We start from the raw sequence: 16,743 nt of genomic DNA, 5'->3' as shown, positions 1-16,743 counted from the left end.
AGTTATAAGGTATAAACTATTAAGGTATAAGGTATAAGTACTTTCCCACAACTCTACCAAAGAGGACTTGACTCACCTTTCAAGGATCCAAAACACAAGTAAATTGATTTTTTAGATTAAAATTTATAAAATGATAAAATAATTCAAATTTGACTGACTCACCTTTCAAGGATCCAAAACACAAGTAAATTGATTTTTTAGATTAAAATTTAAAACAAGTAAATTGATTTTTTAGATTAAAATTTATAAAATAATAAAATAAATTAAAATAATTAATAAGATAAAATATTATATTAAATTGATAATTATTTTATTTTTTCTTCTACAAATACAGCATCTAATTACAAAAAACTTCTACTATTCACTTAAACACAAAAATTTTGGATGTGTTCAGTTTGTGTTTGTAGAGTAATTTTTTGAGATAAAAAGTACAAAAACTTATTTTATTTATCATTTTTCAAAAATAATTTAAAAAAATTATTTTGAAAATTTATTTTTAAAAAATATAATTGATTTGATGTGTATGAAAAAGAGAATAATTTTAAAAAATAAGTAACTAAACAAAATTTTAAATTTATTTTAGTTTGATTACTCTCAAAATTTTTTCTGAAAATAAAACTAAAGTTTAACTTATTAAAATAGCTTTCTTCCCGAGCAGAGCCAGAATTCGAGGTGAAAAAAGAACAAACCTTTGCGGCTAGGGTTTTCAACACCTCTCTCTCTCTCTCTCTACGATCGCCGAGGGTTCTGTGGAAGGCTTTGAGTTGTTTCAGATCTGTATCAACGATGGGTGTGAAGTGGAAGTAGGGGGTTTGTTTATTGATTGGGGTTGGGATTGGGATTGGAAATGGCGACTGCTAACCCTTTCGATTTGCTGGGCGATGACGATAACGATGACCCGTCACATCTGATCGCTGCTCAGCAGCACAAGATCGCGCCGAAGAAGGCCTCGCCTCCGACTCAACCCCAGCCTCAGCAGCACCTCAAGCCCGCCAAATTGCCCTCCAAGCCTCTCCCTCCAGCTCAGGCTGGTGAGCCATCAATTCTAGTAATCTATATCTGTCTATCTATCTATATATATACCAATATTTGTGTATTTTGCATATTTCCAAGCTTTTGACTTTAATTATGTATGGGTTGTCTGTATGTGAAATGATAGCCTGCAGTGGATTAGAAGAGGTTTTAATTACTTTCATGTGGAGATTTGTGCTTTTGTAGGGTTTGGCCTTTTTTTTAGGGGAAATTACATTTCAGTGACTTTTTCACAAAATAATTACAGATTCATGAAAAAAGTTTAGAACTTTAATTATTGATGTTCGTAAAGTTTACTATATATCTGATTTAAAAAAATTATACTGAATTGTAATGTTTCCTTTATTTTTTATGGGCTCTGTGATATTGAAATGGTGGGTTACATGGAGTATATGTAATTTTTACTTGTGTACTGCAGATATTTTTGTCTGGTTATCCTTCGTACTTATGGGTGTCTGCATGTGCAAACAAGGTTTAGCATTGTCAATGTGATACAATTCCTTTTGGCAACTGACAATTAAAAAAGTGCATAGAACAAAGCACGGAGTACATGAAATAAAAACTAAAAGTATGGTATTTTAGGCCATGTTTGTTTAGGTGGACATGAGCTTGGGATTGGACTAATAGTCCAATAAAATTATTAATCCGATGTTTGGTTAAACAATTGAAGTACGAACTAATTATTTTAAACTTGACTATTAGTTAAGATAGGATACATAATCTAACGGATTCGTAGTCTTAGGACTATTAGTCATGGGAATGCTAATCCAGTCCGTCCAAACAAACATGGCCTTAGTGTATAATTGGATGTGGTTAATGAGTGATGAAGGAAAGAGTGAAATGAAAGTAACTTTAAGATATTTTATAAAAAGCTTTGTATTTTTTAAATACTTACAGAGTGACAGTTGTTTGAATTTTGGAATTATTACACCTTGAATTTCGTAATTAGATATTAAACTTTAATTGTTCTTGTGTATAATTTGTAATATGCATGAAAATAAAACCTGGAGCAAATTAATAAATAAATAGAGGGATTCCTATTAAGTTAAGAGTCTTCAAACATTCATAAAACTTCCAAAACTAAAAGCAAAAGCAAATGCAAATGCAAATGCAAATTAAATATTATCCTTACATGCCAACACCCAAAAGAAGAATAAGAGCAGAGAGAAGAAACGTGAGAGAGACAATAAAGATGCATCAATTTGACAAATTCTATTATTTTAACTCTCACTATATTCCTCTTATCAAATAACTAAATAAAGTATTAGAAGTAATATGTGACTTCGAGTATCCGATACTTCAAAATTAAGTATCTGATGCTCCAGAATTTTTAAAAAAATTTAATTAAGAAGTAGCCTATAATTTTAAGAAATATCCGATACATATTCGCGAGTATCCAATAAGTATCGATATCCAATAAGTATCCGATATGGATATGTCTCCCTTTTGAAGTATCCGTGCTTCATAGGAAGAAAATAACAAATAGGAACCTCATGTGTTATTATTGGAAGCACATAGGAAACAAATAAGAAATTATTAATTTTATAAGGCAAGATAAAATTAGTGAACTCTTAAGATTTAGAGGAATGAAAAGCGCACCTAAGCCCACACTTAGATGAAAAGTGAGGTGAGATGGAGCCTCAAGACGCCTGAAGCGGTAGCTTTTCTTAACCATTATGATATGATTTAATCTCAACCATCTATTTTGAGTTGTAAAAAACATAAGATGTTGCATGGTACAGATATTTAATATTTGTTTTTGGTGAAGTTAAAAAGACTTTTTTTTTCCCACTTTGGCTAAGCAACTAATACTTTGATTACTTTCCTGGGGTGTCTTTATTCATCCCATATTGGCAATGGTTGAGATTCTCTTTTGGGCAATTGACGGTGAAGTCTCTTTTTATTCTATTATCAGCATGGTTTTAAATCATGGTATCAACCGACATAACAGCCATGGTTGTGCGTCATGAGTATTGGAAGTATTAGACAATATGTAATAGGTATAAAAATCAAACACTTGACTTTTTTTTGCAATAACTAAATGCCAAAATAACTTGTTGATAGGCATATTCTAACCATATTTATCACTATTTGAATGTTTGTAATGATTTTTAATCAATATTGTGGCACCTAAAACATGATTGTAAGGTAATATTGAATTTTATGTTGCTTTAAGAAAAAAATGTAGAGAATTTAATTTCATAAGGGAATTTTAGGATAACTAGAAATGCTACTGTAATAGATTATTCTTAACAATAAAACGAACACAAGCCAATATGATTTCGGTACAATGATACAAATAATACAATTATATTAACAATTTTATAAGTAGGATGAAAGTTTAAGCTTGAATCTTGAAGCTTGAAGCCCTAAAAGTATATTAAATAAGTGTAGAGCAATAACGGAGAGGTATGAAGAAAATTATGTAAATGTGTCCTAGATGGAGTCTGTGTATGCTATATGCCAACAAAGGTCGTATCAGGCGTATTAGTTAAAATAACAGTCATGTTGATTATATCAGTTAAAATTGTATCGGACAATACCATATCATAGTATTGTTGTATCAATACGACTATGATTTTTTTTTACCTGCACAGATACACACATGTATTTAAATTAGAGACTCCAAATTACACTATGTAATGGCTTATGTGTAACGGTATCAACAATATTTTAAATAATGATTGTCTGCTTCTCCTTTCCCTTGGAAAGAGGTTTGGACTTGGGAGTACAAAAGTCCTGTCTAAGGTGGCCTTCTTTGTTTGACATGCCACACATGAGAAGATCTTTAGTTAGAAATTAGAGTAACTTTGAGGATCTTGTTGCTTATTAGAAATGAATGACTACAAATAAAGCAATTCATTTTCTGAAAAAAAGAAAACTAGAACAAAATCAATGATGGTACGTAATTTAAAATATGAAGTGAAGGAGAAGACTGTTTCAGTGGAAGTAGAAGGACCTACAACGGGCCTTCTCGTACGAGTTTGGGAAGCATCAAATCCTCGATATGAGGGATCCCTCAAAATAGAGGAGGAAGGGCAAGACTTCTACAAGAACCTCCCCTCTCTTTCTGGACAAAATAGATGGGAAGGAGCCCTATCAAGTAAAGGCTATAACCAATATGTACACCTTTGTTTCAAAGTGTGGCTGCCCTTCCTCCTACTAATCCGGCCATTTTCGAACATATCTTATTCTTAGTCTCCCGATAGCATAATATATTTTTGTTAAATATTCTAGTTAAATCTTTCTTTCATCTGGTGGATATTGGGTGGTCCCAGCTACATGTGCACAAATGCTTTTGATTGATTTATGGGGTTTTGGTTGCAACAAGAGAGCGAAAGCATTGTGGAATAGTATTATATTCACTTTTTTATTGGAACGAAATGCTAGGATTTTTTAGGATAAGTTTAAGGACATTGAATCATTATGGGATAGCCAATGTGTGTTGTGAAATAAGTTTAAGCACACCTTGCTAACCGACCTAGCAACATTGGGGTGTTTCGCAAACACACGCAAACACAAAGTAAGTTGTGGGTCACAAATCAATAAGCAAGAGCAACATTCGAGGCTCACAAACATGCACAAGATTGCACAAAACAAATGATTTTATTAAGCTAGACAATTTATTACAAGTATTACCAAGCAAGGCTGCAAACATGGCCACAAATAACTACAAGGCTGCAAGGGGCAGAGTGGCTGCTAAGATTGGCTTGAGACTCTCAACTAAATGACCTCCTCTTCTTTATGCTTTTTGAGCGATTTCTAAAATAGCAGGAGGAAACAAAACCTATGTTTGAAGAGCGCTTTCCTCTATCAAATGGAGTTTCCCGGTAACTCTAGATCAATTCATTTTTCTTGGGATAATGGAAGATCAAACTGACTAAATAATATCCATTTCATTTCATCACCATTCATTGGGGGTCTAGGAGAATTTTTGCCTATTTATCCAGAAAGAGAGAGATATTACCAATGTCTATTCTCTCCTCCCCATATTTTAGATCGTTTCTCATGGATGTGAAATGTTTATTTGGCATAAATTTTGTTATTTTGCATTCATATTCTAGACCGTTTCTCATCTTTATTTGGCATTCTCTTATTATTTTTCATATTATTCACTTACAACATTCTTTTGAGTAGTGAGGGAGACAAAGAATGAAGCAGGGCGTGGAGGAGGCCGAGGTGGTGGTGGACGTGGATATGGACGTGGTCGTGGTGGAGGTGGATTTAATAGAGACTCAACTAACAACGAGAATTCATTCAGCAATAATCAATTTTCTGGCGGTCAAGGTGCCACTGAAGAGCCAGATGCTGGGAAGCCCTTTGAAAGGCGTGGTGGCTATGGTGGACCACGTGGTTCTTTTCATGGTAGTCGCCGTGGTGGTTTTGGTGATGGAGAAGTGGGAGATGGGGAACGCACTCATAGGAATTTTGAACGCCACAGTGGAACTGGACGAGGGTAAATATATCCCTCTTATTAGTCCCCCCTTGATGTATACTTCATTTTTTGGTGCCCTTGATTGTTCATGTTAATGCACCCTACATTTCGTGTCTTGAAAATATCCATATTTATTCTTTCAATTTTACTTCTTTTACATGCAGAAGTGATTTCAAACGTGAAGGAGCTGGTCGAAGAAACTGGGGAACAACAACTGATGAAATTGCTCAGTTAGTATTTACTTGTCTCCTTCAACTTGCCATATATTTTCTACCGTCGGTTTTGTTTGAATCATGCCCTACTTGTCTGGCTATATTAAAATTTGTTCTATTATATTTAATTTACCAGAGTGACCGAGGAAATTGTCAATGAAGGTGAGAAAAATCAGGGTGCTGAGAAGCCTCAGGAGGATGCAACAGATGTCAACAAGGAGAACACTGCAAATGAGGCTGGAGGAAAAGAACCTGAGGATAAGGTTTATTGAATCTTCTATTATCATGTTAGATGCATTGTTAATCCAAAAACTCACCTTCTCATGTCTATGTGCTTAAGCCTCAACCAATAAAAATGAAATTTAAGCAAGTTGATAGTATTGTTTACTACACCTTCAGTATTTCTTCTCAGTGGCAGTAAAGAGAACTGGAATATCCTGAGTTTATGTGTTGATGAGAATGTCTTCTGAGATTATGTTGGAGCCACCAACATCTTCCCTTGGTCAAATTAAAAGTGAAACTCAAAGTCTCTAAGTTTTGTTAAATGAAATCACAGTTTATTCCCTAGTTGACAAGACATTGGACTTTTATGCAAGTCCATGGAAAATTATATTGCATGCAGAATATGGAAGTTTCTATTTACACATTTGACCAATTTTTGTCTTTTTTGTTTCACTTTCTATTTTTTTCTCCCCTTTTCTAGCTACTATTTGTGAGACTTGGATGAATTGTTTGCAGTCAGGTTTTCTTGCTTAACCAATATTTCATACAGTTGAGCATAATTTGCTTTGGCTATGCTATTGTGTTGCCTTGTGTTTGTGCTCTGTTCCATTCATTTCCTCTTTTTTTTCCTTTTGTGTCTCATTTTCTTTTAGGTGTTAGTGTCTTTATTCTTCTCTTTCCCCATCTAAAATTTAAGATAATTTCACAAGTATTTGTTTCAGGTAAAAAAAAAACTATTGTTACTTGTGGAAAAAAGAAGTAGATATCCTATTGTTACACTACAGACATGGTATTGTGTTGTGGGCAAATTTGTTTTTGCAATTCAGGGATGAGGCTTCATTGGAACACATTTTTATCATCTCTGAGTTCCTTTTTGAAGTAAACAAGTTTCATGACCTTTAACTGCTTCGTACATTGAACTTGGGAAGTTTATAAAAATGCAGGCAATTTAATTGCTAAGTTCTCTCTATTAGAAGCATTATTGTTATTATTATTATTATTTTTGGAACTATTCATTGTCATTGATAGAGAGAGATTATGGTCTTCAATTGCTTCATTGTTGAACTTTAGAACCTTTTCATGGGAGTGGTAACCTAATGGCCTCCTAAAGAAGCATTAAACATTTATGACGCTTTGAAGTATTGATTGACAATAAATATCTTACAATAATAGAAAACTTTATGAAGAGGAATTTGTATGCCTAAAAGACAGTCCATCTATTTAACCAGCATAATGATGGCAGATTTTATGCATCTCTAAATGTTCTTATGTTATTTGTTTCCTGAAAACATATAGGAGATGACACTTGAAGAGTATGAGAAGGTGCTGGAAGAGAAGAGGAAAGCACTGCTGGCACTTAAAACTGAGGAAAGGAAGGTGGATTTTGACAAAGAGTTTGCATCCATGCAAGCACTCTCAAACAAGAAGGCCAATGATGACATCTTCGTTAAATTGGTAAAATCTGCTGACACTCCTTGAATTTTCATTTGTTAGCCTCACAAGTATATCAATTGTCTGTTCCATTTGATGTTATTTTATATGGGGTTCTGATAAGGATTTGTTGAAAGAGTTATCTGAAAAGGATTAATTGTCTGTTCCATTTGATGTTGTTTGATATAGGGTTCTGACAAGGATAAGCGGAAAGAGTTATCTGAAAAGGAAGAGAAAGCCAAAAAGGTACTTTTGCTTCCATATTCGCTTTCCCTAATATTGTCACACACATTTTCTTTTGCACGTACCATGGGTTGCCTGATCTTGTCAAAGATTTGTTGGATTCATCTATGAAGCACGAATACTTCTAAAAGGGAGTCGTGTCCATATCATACTTGTATCGGATATCGATACTCCTCAGCTCTGTTATTAGAATCGTACGATTCGCGATTTGAATCGTACGATTCGATTCGATTCAGTATGTAATTGATTCGAACAGGTTGTGTGAATCGCAAATAGCTGTGAATCGTAGGTGAATCGGTGAATCGAATCGGTGAATCGAATTGATGAATCGTGAGTCAATTCAATTCGCTAAAATCGATATTGGCTTTCTTTTTTGAGTTTTTATTGTTAGAAAAGGGTTCATACAACCTTTTTAAGGTCTCTAGGATTACTATATGTCATCTTTTGACTTTCTCTTCCTCCCTATTTACTCTCAAATAACTTTAGCGGAAAAAAGAAGAAGAAGAACTTTCTCTCTCTATAATATTCTAGACTTACATATTCAATTTTATCTAAATACTTGCATTTACAAAATGAATTTTTTGAAGGCATCAAGTGAGATTTTTGAAAAAGTCAGAAGATTTTGGTTTTTTAACCTTATAAAAAGTCGAAAACATTGTTTTTGAGTTATTGTGACTTGGAAATTGAAAGTTTTTCTTCGTTTGCTTTCTTCATTAAGAACGGTTGATAATAAATAGTAACTAAAAGGGAAAAAGGGGAAGTAGTAAACATTGGAATCAATGTTAACTTCTTAAATTTCTTACTTAGACCACATGATCATCATTTAAAACAATGTTTTTGGTGATTTGTGTGTAAATATTTCATATTTATTACTCCCCCCGTTCCAAAATATTAGTCCCTTATTCCATTTTTCATTGCCCCAAAATACTAGTCCCTCTTTATAAATCAAGTACAAAATAATGTAAATTTCCTATTTTGCCCTTCTTTTAAATTAATAAACAATTTAAAAAGTACAATTATGACATTGATATTTCCAAAAAATGTACTATCAAAAGGGTAATTTTAGAAAATCAACTTTTTTCAAATCCAATAAGTGTACTACCAAAAAAAGTTGGATTCCCCAAAAGGGACCAATATTTTGGGATGGAGGGAGTAGATATATTTAATATCTAAGTGTGTAGATATATTTTCTATATAATTAAAAAAAAAGTGACCGAATCTTTACGATTCACGATTCGATTCGCGATTCGGTACAATACCATTTCGATTCACGATTCGAATCCCGATTTGACAACTATGCTCCTCAGATACTCACGAATACATATCGGATACTTCGGAAACGTATCTGATACTTGAAATTAATTTTCTTTAATTTTAAAACGTATTGGATATGGTTTGGATACTGTAGGTCATGCATTTGAATTTTGAACTATTATGAAATTAAGATTGTAACAATTTTTGCATAGTATTAGAGTATAAGTGTATAATAAATGCAAGAATAATATTTCAATACTTTGATTACTTTTTAAAGAAGATGAAAATATAGAGAGTACAGTAATATCCTACTCTTTTAGAATTTATCAAATTAAAATATTTGTGCAGATGTGTCCCACATCTTTATAGAGTACGGATAAATAAAATATATAATGATACTAAAATCAAATTTCAATTTAAAGAAGAAAATAAACATGTGTACAATGTTTTTGGTTATAGCAAGTGTAAAAGGGAAAGCACAATGACAAGATAAATAGTTTATACTTGATATTTAAATGAAATTTGTTTTGTACCTACTGAAAAAGAAAAAAAATAAAATAAAATTTGCTACTAGTTCTTATACTAATAACGAATTTTTATATGATGGTTTACCACCTTCCTTTGAGATTATGTATAGTACATTACTAAAATTATAATTTTGTACAAATATATCCTAGCCGTACCCGTATCCTACTCTTTTAGGTTTTGTCATATGGTCATGTCTCTATTGTATCACATAATATCGTACCTGTATCACATATCCATATCCTTGCTTCATAGGTTTTCATGGTCAAATTTGCATGGCCTGCACTCCTATTTTCTCTGGGCATTGAATTTCTGATAATCTGTGTCATCAATTTGTTAGCTTATTTGTCGGGATTTCTGTTTTCCTTATGTTTTAGTTTGCAGTCTTGTGTGGTCTGGTTGAGGCAGCTTTTACATATTGGTGATTTGAATCACCATAAAGTGGGCCTACTAGTGTGTCTGTGCTTCCACATTACAGAGTGTGTGTCTGTATATATGTGGCATTTGAGCTGTGTATCTTTGTGTATATATATGTATATTTTGTTAGGCTATCGGGGGTTTGAGCCGTTCCCTTGGGTTGAATCCAATTGAACATTACATGCCGTAACTGGGTCAGTAAAGAACTATGTGTGATTAATTTTGGAAAATGTATACTTTTTAGATGAGGTGATTGGTTAGCGCTTGTTTTATTTTGGTCTCCCCAATCTGGGGTGGCCTCCCTGTATTTGTTGCATCATCTTGATGCTTTCTCAATAATATTTGCTTATTTATCAAAAAAAAAAAAAACAATTTTTTTTTGCAAAATGTATGCTTCTGAAAAAAAGTTGTAAGTTACACTAACCTTCCTTGAGGTTTGAAGAAAATGTAGTGAGCCCTTAAATTTTGGGACTATTACACTAGCCTCTCCTCCATTAATAGAGTGGAAAATGAACTTAATGAATAATGTAAAATTACCTTTTTAACCTTGTACAAATCCAAGATTAATAAGCCATAACCCAACCTAGCTGAACTCCCACTCTAATCTCTCCATCTCATATTTACCCTCATTTGGATGGATGATAGCGATTGTTTTAAAGAAGAGATAGAGATTATGTTACCTAGAATGCAGATAGTTTTGGTGCAAGGAACGTAAACGGGAATGTGGTACACTACATGCTGTAAAATGTGGTACGATATAGGTAGACTTCTTAATTTAACATTCAATATATTAAGAAGTACGGACACGAACACGGACACGAACACGGGCACGGATACAGACACGTGAACATGCAAATTTTCAAAAAATAGGGGATACGACACACTGGGGACACTCTCAAAATATATAATTTTATTTATTTGTTATGTCATAAAATTTTAAAAATAAAATAAAATTGAGAAGTAATAAAAAAATGCAAAATAACATTAACAAATATGTTAAAAAATATATATATACAACTATTCATCAATTTCAGCACTTTACCTGATAAATAAATTGAGCAATTTCAAGAAATTTATTTTTTCTTAAAATAAAATAATTTGCTCTATGTATGTTAGGGCCAAAGATGAATATTAAAAAATAGAGAGGTTGCCAAATTTTTGTTCTTATCCAATGGTTGACCTCATAAAAGGGGGAAAAAAATAAAATTCAGAAAATATATAATTGAAGAGAAAAGAGAGAGAGAGAGGAAAAAAAAGAGAAAGAAACGGAGGAGAAAGAGACTAAAAAACAGAGTCTAAAGGAAAAAAAGAAAATAAGACAACGAAGCAAGGGAGAAGAACGAAGACAATGAGACGAAGAGGAGAGAGAGAGAGAGAGAGAGAGAGAGAGAAGAAGAAGTTGCTCACCTGTAAACCCTAGGCGAAGCTGTCGAAGCTTTTGTAGGTACCTATTGAAGGAATCACAAATTCACAGGTAGGTGAGAGAGAGAGAGAGAGAAGAAATTGCTCAACTGTAAACCCTAGGCGAAGCTGTCGAAGCTTTTGTAGGTCCCTATTGAAGGAATCACAGATTCGCAGGTCTCTCTCTCTCTCTCTCTCTCTCTCCGCAGTGTCCCTTAAGTGTCTGAGCGTGTCTGCAAAGTGTCTGACTGGAAAAGAAATAAAAAAAATTCTGGACACGTTAGAGAGAGTGTCCGACACGTGTCCATCGCGTGTCCGTTCCGACACGTGTTGGACACCCATACGTTGCTGCTGGAGAGGTGTTCATGCTTCATAGATTATAGTGTATTTTTCTTCAAAATAATCATTCAACAACACAGTTCTATGAGTATTATGACCCGTTGTTTTATATGTTTTCAATCTGAAACTCTACTCCATCTCATTTTTAGCTCATTATATTTGACTTTTCCCTATTAAGGAGAACTTCTAATGAAAAACGTAGAAAAAACTTCTGTTTTGGGATCGTTTTGGACTGCTAAATTCATCATTTGGGAATGGAAGTGTATCATGCTTTGGAACGTGCATTGCAAACCTTAAATTACTAGGGTGTTAGCATTTCCTGGTAACATTGAGATTAATAGAGAGAAGGGAACATTGTTGTCAAAAATGATTTGGTTTTCTTCAAAAAATGATTTTTATAGAACATCTGGGATTGAAATGATGGAAATAACTGTTTAGGTGGTGTTAAAATTGATGAGCAATGGTTATAGCGGCTCCAATGGTAAGGTTTGCGGTTACGATGACAAGTGTGGTGTGGTTGCTATTGATGGTGGAGCCACAGAGAGGTCTTTGTTTTGTTAATTGTGTGAGTCGAGAGCGAGGGTGGCCAGGAAGTGGGTCTTGGGTTTATTGAGAGGAAGAATTGAAAGAGACTGAGAATGGAGGTGAAAATGGCAGTGGACTGAGGCAGCATGGAGAGATGTGTCAGTGATATTGGAGGGACTGCTGTGGCAAGAGTGAGTGCAGAATGGTGATGGTACTGGTATCGCAACGATGAGAGAGAGAGAGAGAGAGAGGTGGGTTGTGGTGGAGCTCTGATGCTGGTAGTGGTCACTATAAGATGGCTGCGACAGTGATGGCCACAAACGGATCATAACGGTGGGTCTTCTAGATGGTGATGCCAACTTCGGCGAAGACCCAATATCTCTTACACATTTTGTGTTTTTTAGTGAGAATGTGAAATGAAGAAGGGAATAAAAGTGGTGTCACCAACTGGAGGAGGAGATAACCCAAAAGTTGGGGGAGCTCCCTATTGCGTGGGAATTAGGTAAATTTCCCCATGTGCCTTAAAAATTGCATACTTGAACGTTGCCTTTTTCGTCAACCCAAGTAAATGTGCTCACGGGAGGTCCACATTTTCAACTTGATTGTAAGTCTAGGGGATTAATTGTTATAATTGAAAAAATAAAAATAAAAATTAACCAAAGTAGGATTCAATGTGAAGTGCAGTGTACAAAGCGAAAATTACCCAAAAATAAATAAATAAAATAAAATAAAATAAAATGTTTGTATAATTGGGTTTGAGAAGCATGCAAGTCTTGGTGCTTGGTTATGTTTTCATTTTTGGTAATAAACAAATTGTGGTTTTGTTACTTGCCCTTGATCCTGCATTGGTGCCCTCAATTTTATTGGTCCATACCATTTCTTGAACATGAACACAATAAGCATGTATGATATTATTTTCGTTTTATTGTCTCTATTCTTGTAACAGAAAAAATGGAAACTAATGCAGGATTATTGTTATTATTGGCAGACTGTTTTCGGGATTTTTTTTTTAAAAACAATTTTAGTAAACATTTTAAAGTTGTTTTTATGAATTTTCAAAATAATAAATAAATAAAAAAATGTTTTTACACAAATATGGAAGTAATAGGTATTTAAAAATTAAAATGTTAGAAAAAATGTTTTTGCACAAATATGGAAGTAATGGGTATTTTTTAAATTTTCATTGTTTTTGTTTCCAAAAACACAAAAAGTAAAATGTATAAAAAATAAAAACAATACCCAAATGGACGTAAGTTTCCTTATCACATAGTTCTCATTTTCATAGCAAGCGACGTGGACCAATGAGTTTGATTGGGCAAAGAAAGATAACATCGTTTTTAAAAAAACTTTTTATTATGGGTTTGTAAACTAAAAATAAAGAATAAAAAAAACGATATAATCTAAAAAATTGTAAAAAGAAAGAAAAGCTATTGCCCCAACTTCACAGCGATTGAATGATGTGTGTGAATTATTTTTAATATTTTGGCTTGTTATTTGACCTTGCATTTGTTTGTTCTAGTCTGTCAGCATTAATGAGTTCTTAAAGCCTACTGAAAGAGAGAGGAACTACAGTCCTGGTGGCCGAAGTCGGGGTCCCCGTGGACGTGGTGGTCCAAGAGGAGGATTTTACAACGACAGTAGCACAACAATCAACGTGGAAGCCCCTAAAATTGAAGATCGCGGGCAGTTCCCAACCTTAGGTGCCAAGTAAGATTCTCTGTTTTCTCGCTATCGGCTGTCTTGTTTGGATTATTCTCTCTAGTTCGAGTGGGAGGAAGTTGACTTAGAATAATGGAGTTTTCTGTATCTGAAAGGTTCTTAAGTTTCATTTTATGCCTTTATAATGTAAATTTCATGTGTTTCTTCATATGTTCCCATGTACCTTCCTCCCCATACTGGTATTATATTGTCTTATGATTTGAAATTTTGAGGCGCATAAAATTTTTATTTATGACTTAAAAAGTTGTTTTAGTTTTGTTTTAATGGATGGAAAACAATTTAATTTAGGGCAAATTACACCCGTAGTCTCTATACTTTGGCCCTTGTGTCATTTTGCTTCTTATATTTTAATTGACTTGATTTTGATCTTGAATTTATGATTTTGTGTCAATTTGGTCCAATTGATTGTAGTTGTGAGTATTTTTTGCAAAAAAAAATGTGCACGAGTTGCAGGTATCATGATTTTATTGACAAAATTATAAATTTGTTCAATTTAGTGACTATTTTCTTTCAAAAATCTTAATTGGTGATATCAATCGGACCAAATTGACATAATCTGAAGTTAAGGGTCAAAGTTGAGTTAATTGAAATGATAGGAATGAAAATGACACCGGACAAAATGCAGGGATTACCGATGTAATTTTTTTGCCCTTCAATTTATGATGTCTTCGGTTAGAACTCATCATTGAAATCAAGTTTTGTATGCATATTGCTAAGGCTTTTTATAAACAAATGTGGAATCATAACATACGGCCTGGCTACTCATCAACATTTATGCCGGAGCACTCTGACCTTGTGATTGCATATTTCTTTCTAGCTGCTTCACACAATTATTAGTATTTGACAATACCTTATTAGATATATTAATCCAATATATAGATTGCCCTCTTCGTGTCTCAAATGATAAAGCCACATCTATTTGATTCTCTACTTGCATAGATGCATCTGATCTGATACTTGATGAGGCTGTGGGTTGGTTGTTTGATTCTAATTCTAATCGATGTGAAATCCTTGAGTAGAATTCTCCCTTAAAAAGGGATTTGCAGAGAAAGGAATCACTTCCAGATATCCAGTAGAGATTGTGTCATATGCTTTCATTTTCAAGTGGTTTCTGATATGCATGAGTTTTATCCATTTTGCTCAAATGCTGTGGTAGTGTATGAGCCTGTAGATCTTTTATTTCCCAAAACTTTCAAGTAAATACCAGGCTAGTTGCCTGCAGTTGGTTTTGAAAATCCTGTATGCATAATGAAAGTTGAGGATAACAAGGTATGGGAATTTTATTATATACACCTTTGAAAAGAGTGTATCATATGCACCTTTAGTTATATTATTTTCTTTTTTAGTTATAATTAATTTTTTTTTTTTAGTTATAATATTATTTTAGTTATGACTTAAGAGTTTTTAGTTATGCCTAGGTGTATAAAAATGGTCTGCAGTACGTGGGCAACCTGAAGCTTGCTTGTAGTCCGGGGTGGGCCTGGCCCGGGTTCCAGCCCAATCTAGGATCCTGGGCCTGAGTCGTCATTTTGAGGCCTGGCCTATTGGCTTGCTCAAGGCCCACCTAAGGCCTGGCCTACCTGAGGTCTAGTGTCATTTTTTGTGGAAAAAATAAAATTTTAGTGGAAAAAAAATAAAAAATAAAATTGTTAGTGCTCGCCGAAGGCCCGAATATCTCCTAGGACTGGAGTTAGTTTTCTGGTCTGTGGTTCGGCCTGGCCCGACACAAATTTTGGCAGGAGCTCACGGGGCCCTACATGGGCTGGGCCGGGTCGGGTCAAATTTACACCCCCAGTTATGTCTCATGTTTTGTTTAGTTATGACATTTTTGTTTTGTTTTGTTATCATGACTCAAAAATATGAAATTATGTCATTTTTTTTTCTTAATTATAAGGTGCATATGGTACATTTTTTTAAGGGTGTACACCATAGTGTTTCCTAGGACTGGGCATTGGGTTATACGAACTGCACAACCCATCCAACTTGAATTGATCCGCACACAAATAGGCGGTTTTGTAGACACAATGTGGGCGGATGTAGTTTGAAATGTGATATTATTGTGGGTTTTATCCGCACCCGCAAGACCTTTTTTTTTTTTTTTTTATAAATAAAACGTAAACCATTGATTTCATTCATCCTATTTTAGATATTTTTGCCCAACAAACATATGCATGAAATTAGAATTTTTGAAAATTGGATATGATTCATGATGGAGTTTGCGAGCTTGCAAATGTTTTTATTTTATTTAATGGGTTTGAATCGGATGAAGTTTGACAACAATTTATTGTTATTTTATTATTGTGTTTTGGATGAATGTAATAGTTAATGAAGAATTACTTTTAGGTAAGTTTAGAATTTTGACTGTTTTTACTTTAATTGTATTGTTGGGTAGTGAATGATTTTGACGATTTAGTTTAGGATTTTGAAAGATGTGTTTGTATTAGTTTATGATTTTATTTAAAAATTTAGGATTTTGAATGATTTGCTTGTGTTAGGAATTGATTTTGTTGTATTTTTAATTTTATAAGTTTTAATTAATTAATTATCAATGTTGAGTATTTTAGAAAATAAGGGGAAAATGGCCAAAATAAATATTTACAAAAGGGAAAAAAATGCCCAAAAATAATTTTTTTTTAAAAAAAGTTTAATCCGCAAATTGCCCGCACATTCGCGAGCTCTATTCGCACAAATTGCAACTCGCATTGCGGGTAGTTGCGGATTTAATTTTTCTCAAGTGTTTCCCAATAAGGAATTGTTATTGTTGGGTGTAGTTTATTGAAGTTTATAATTTTTTGGATAAATTATACTAATCTCTCTTGAGCTTTAAAGAAAATACAATAAGTCTCATGTTTGAAATAATTGCATTAAGCTTTCATAAGATTTAAATTCATGTCAGACTTAGCATATTTTTGATCGGTGATTTATTAATCATATAAATAAAAAATTAATTATCTTTTTTACATTGAAATGCATATTATACCTTATTTA

The 16,743-nt window shown here is 33.5% G+C and overlaps 1 protein-coding gene across 1 annotated transcript; it reads left to right on the top strand.

Annotated features, from left to right (window-relative positions):
• The first annotated feature begins 590 nt into the window (after positions 1-590).
• LOC145789388 (RGG repeats nuclear RNA binding protein A-like) lies at positions 591-13,998 on the top strand. The gene is made up of 7 exons (XM_082869407.1): positions 591-1,031; positions 5,170-5,488; positions 5,632-5,697; positions 5,816-5,942; positions 7,198-7,356; positions 7,522-7,578; positions 13,556-13,998. Exons 1-7 carry the CDS (start codon positions 848-850, stop codon positions 13,745-13,747), a joined length of 1,104 nt encoding a protein of 367 aa, XP_082725533.1. The 5' UTR covers positions 591-847; the 3' UTR covers positions 13,748-13,998.
• Positions 13,999-16,743: the final 2,745 nt, after the last annotated feature.

Source organism: Camellia sinensis, chromosome 5 (genome assembly GCF_055761805.1).
Source record: "Camellia sinensis isolate YWXY chromosome 5, ASM5576180v1, whole genome shotgun sequence".
Taxonomy (NCBI): domain Eukaryota; kingdom Viridiplantae; phylum Streptophyta; class Magnoliopsida; order Ericales; family Theaceae; genus Camellia; species Camellia sinensis.
The sequence above is the reverse complement of the archived record's forward strand: the minus strand, read 5'-3'. Positions and strand labels throughout refer to the sequence as shown.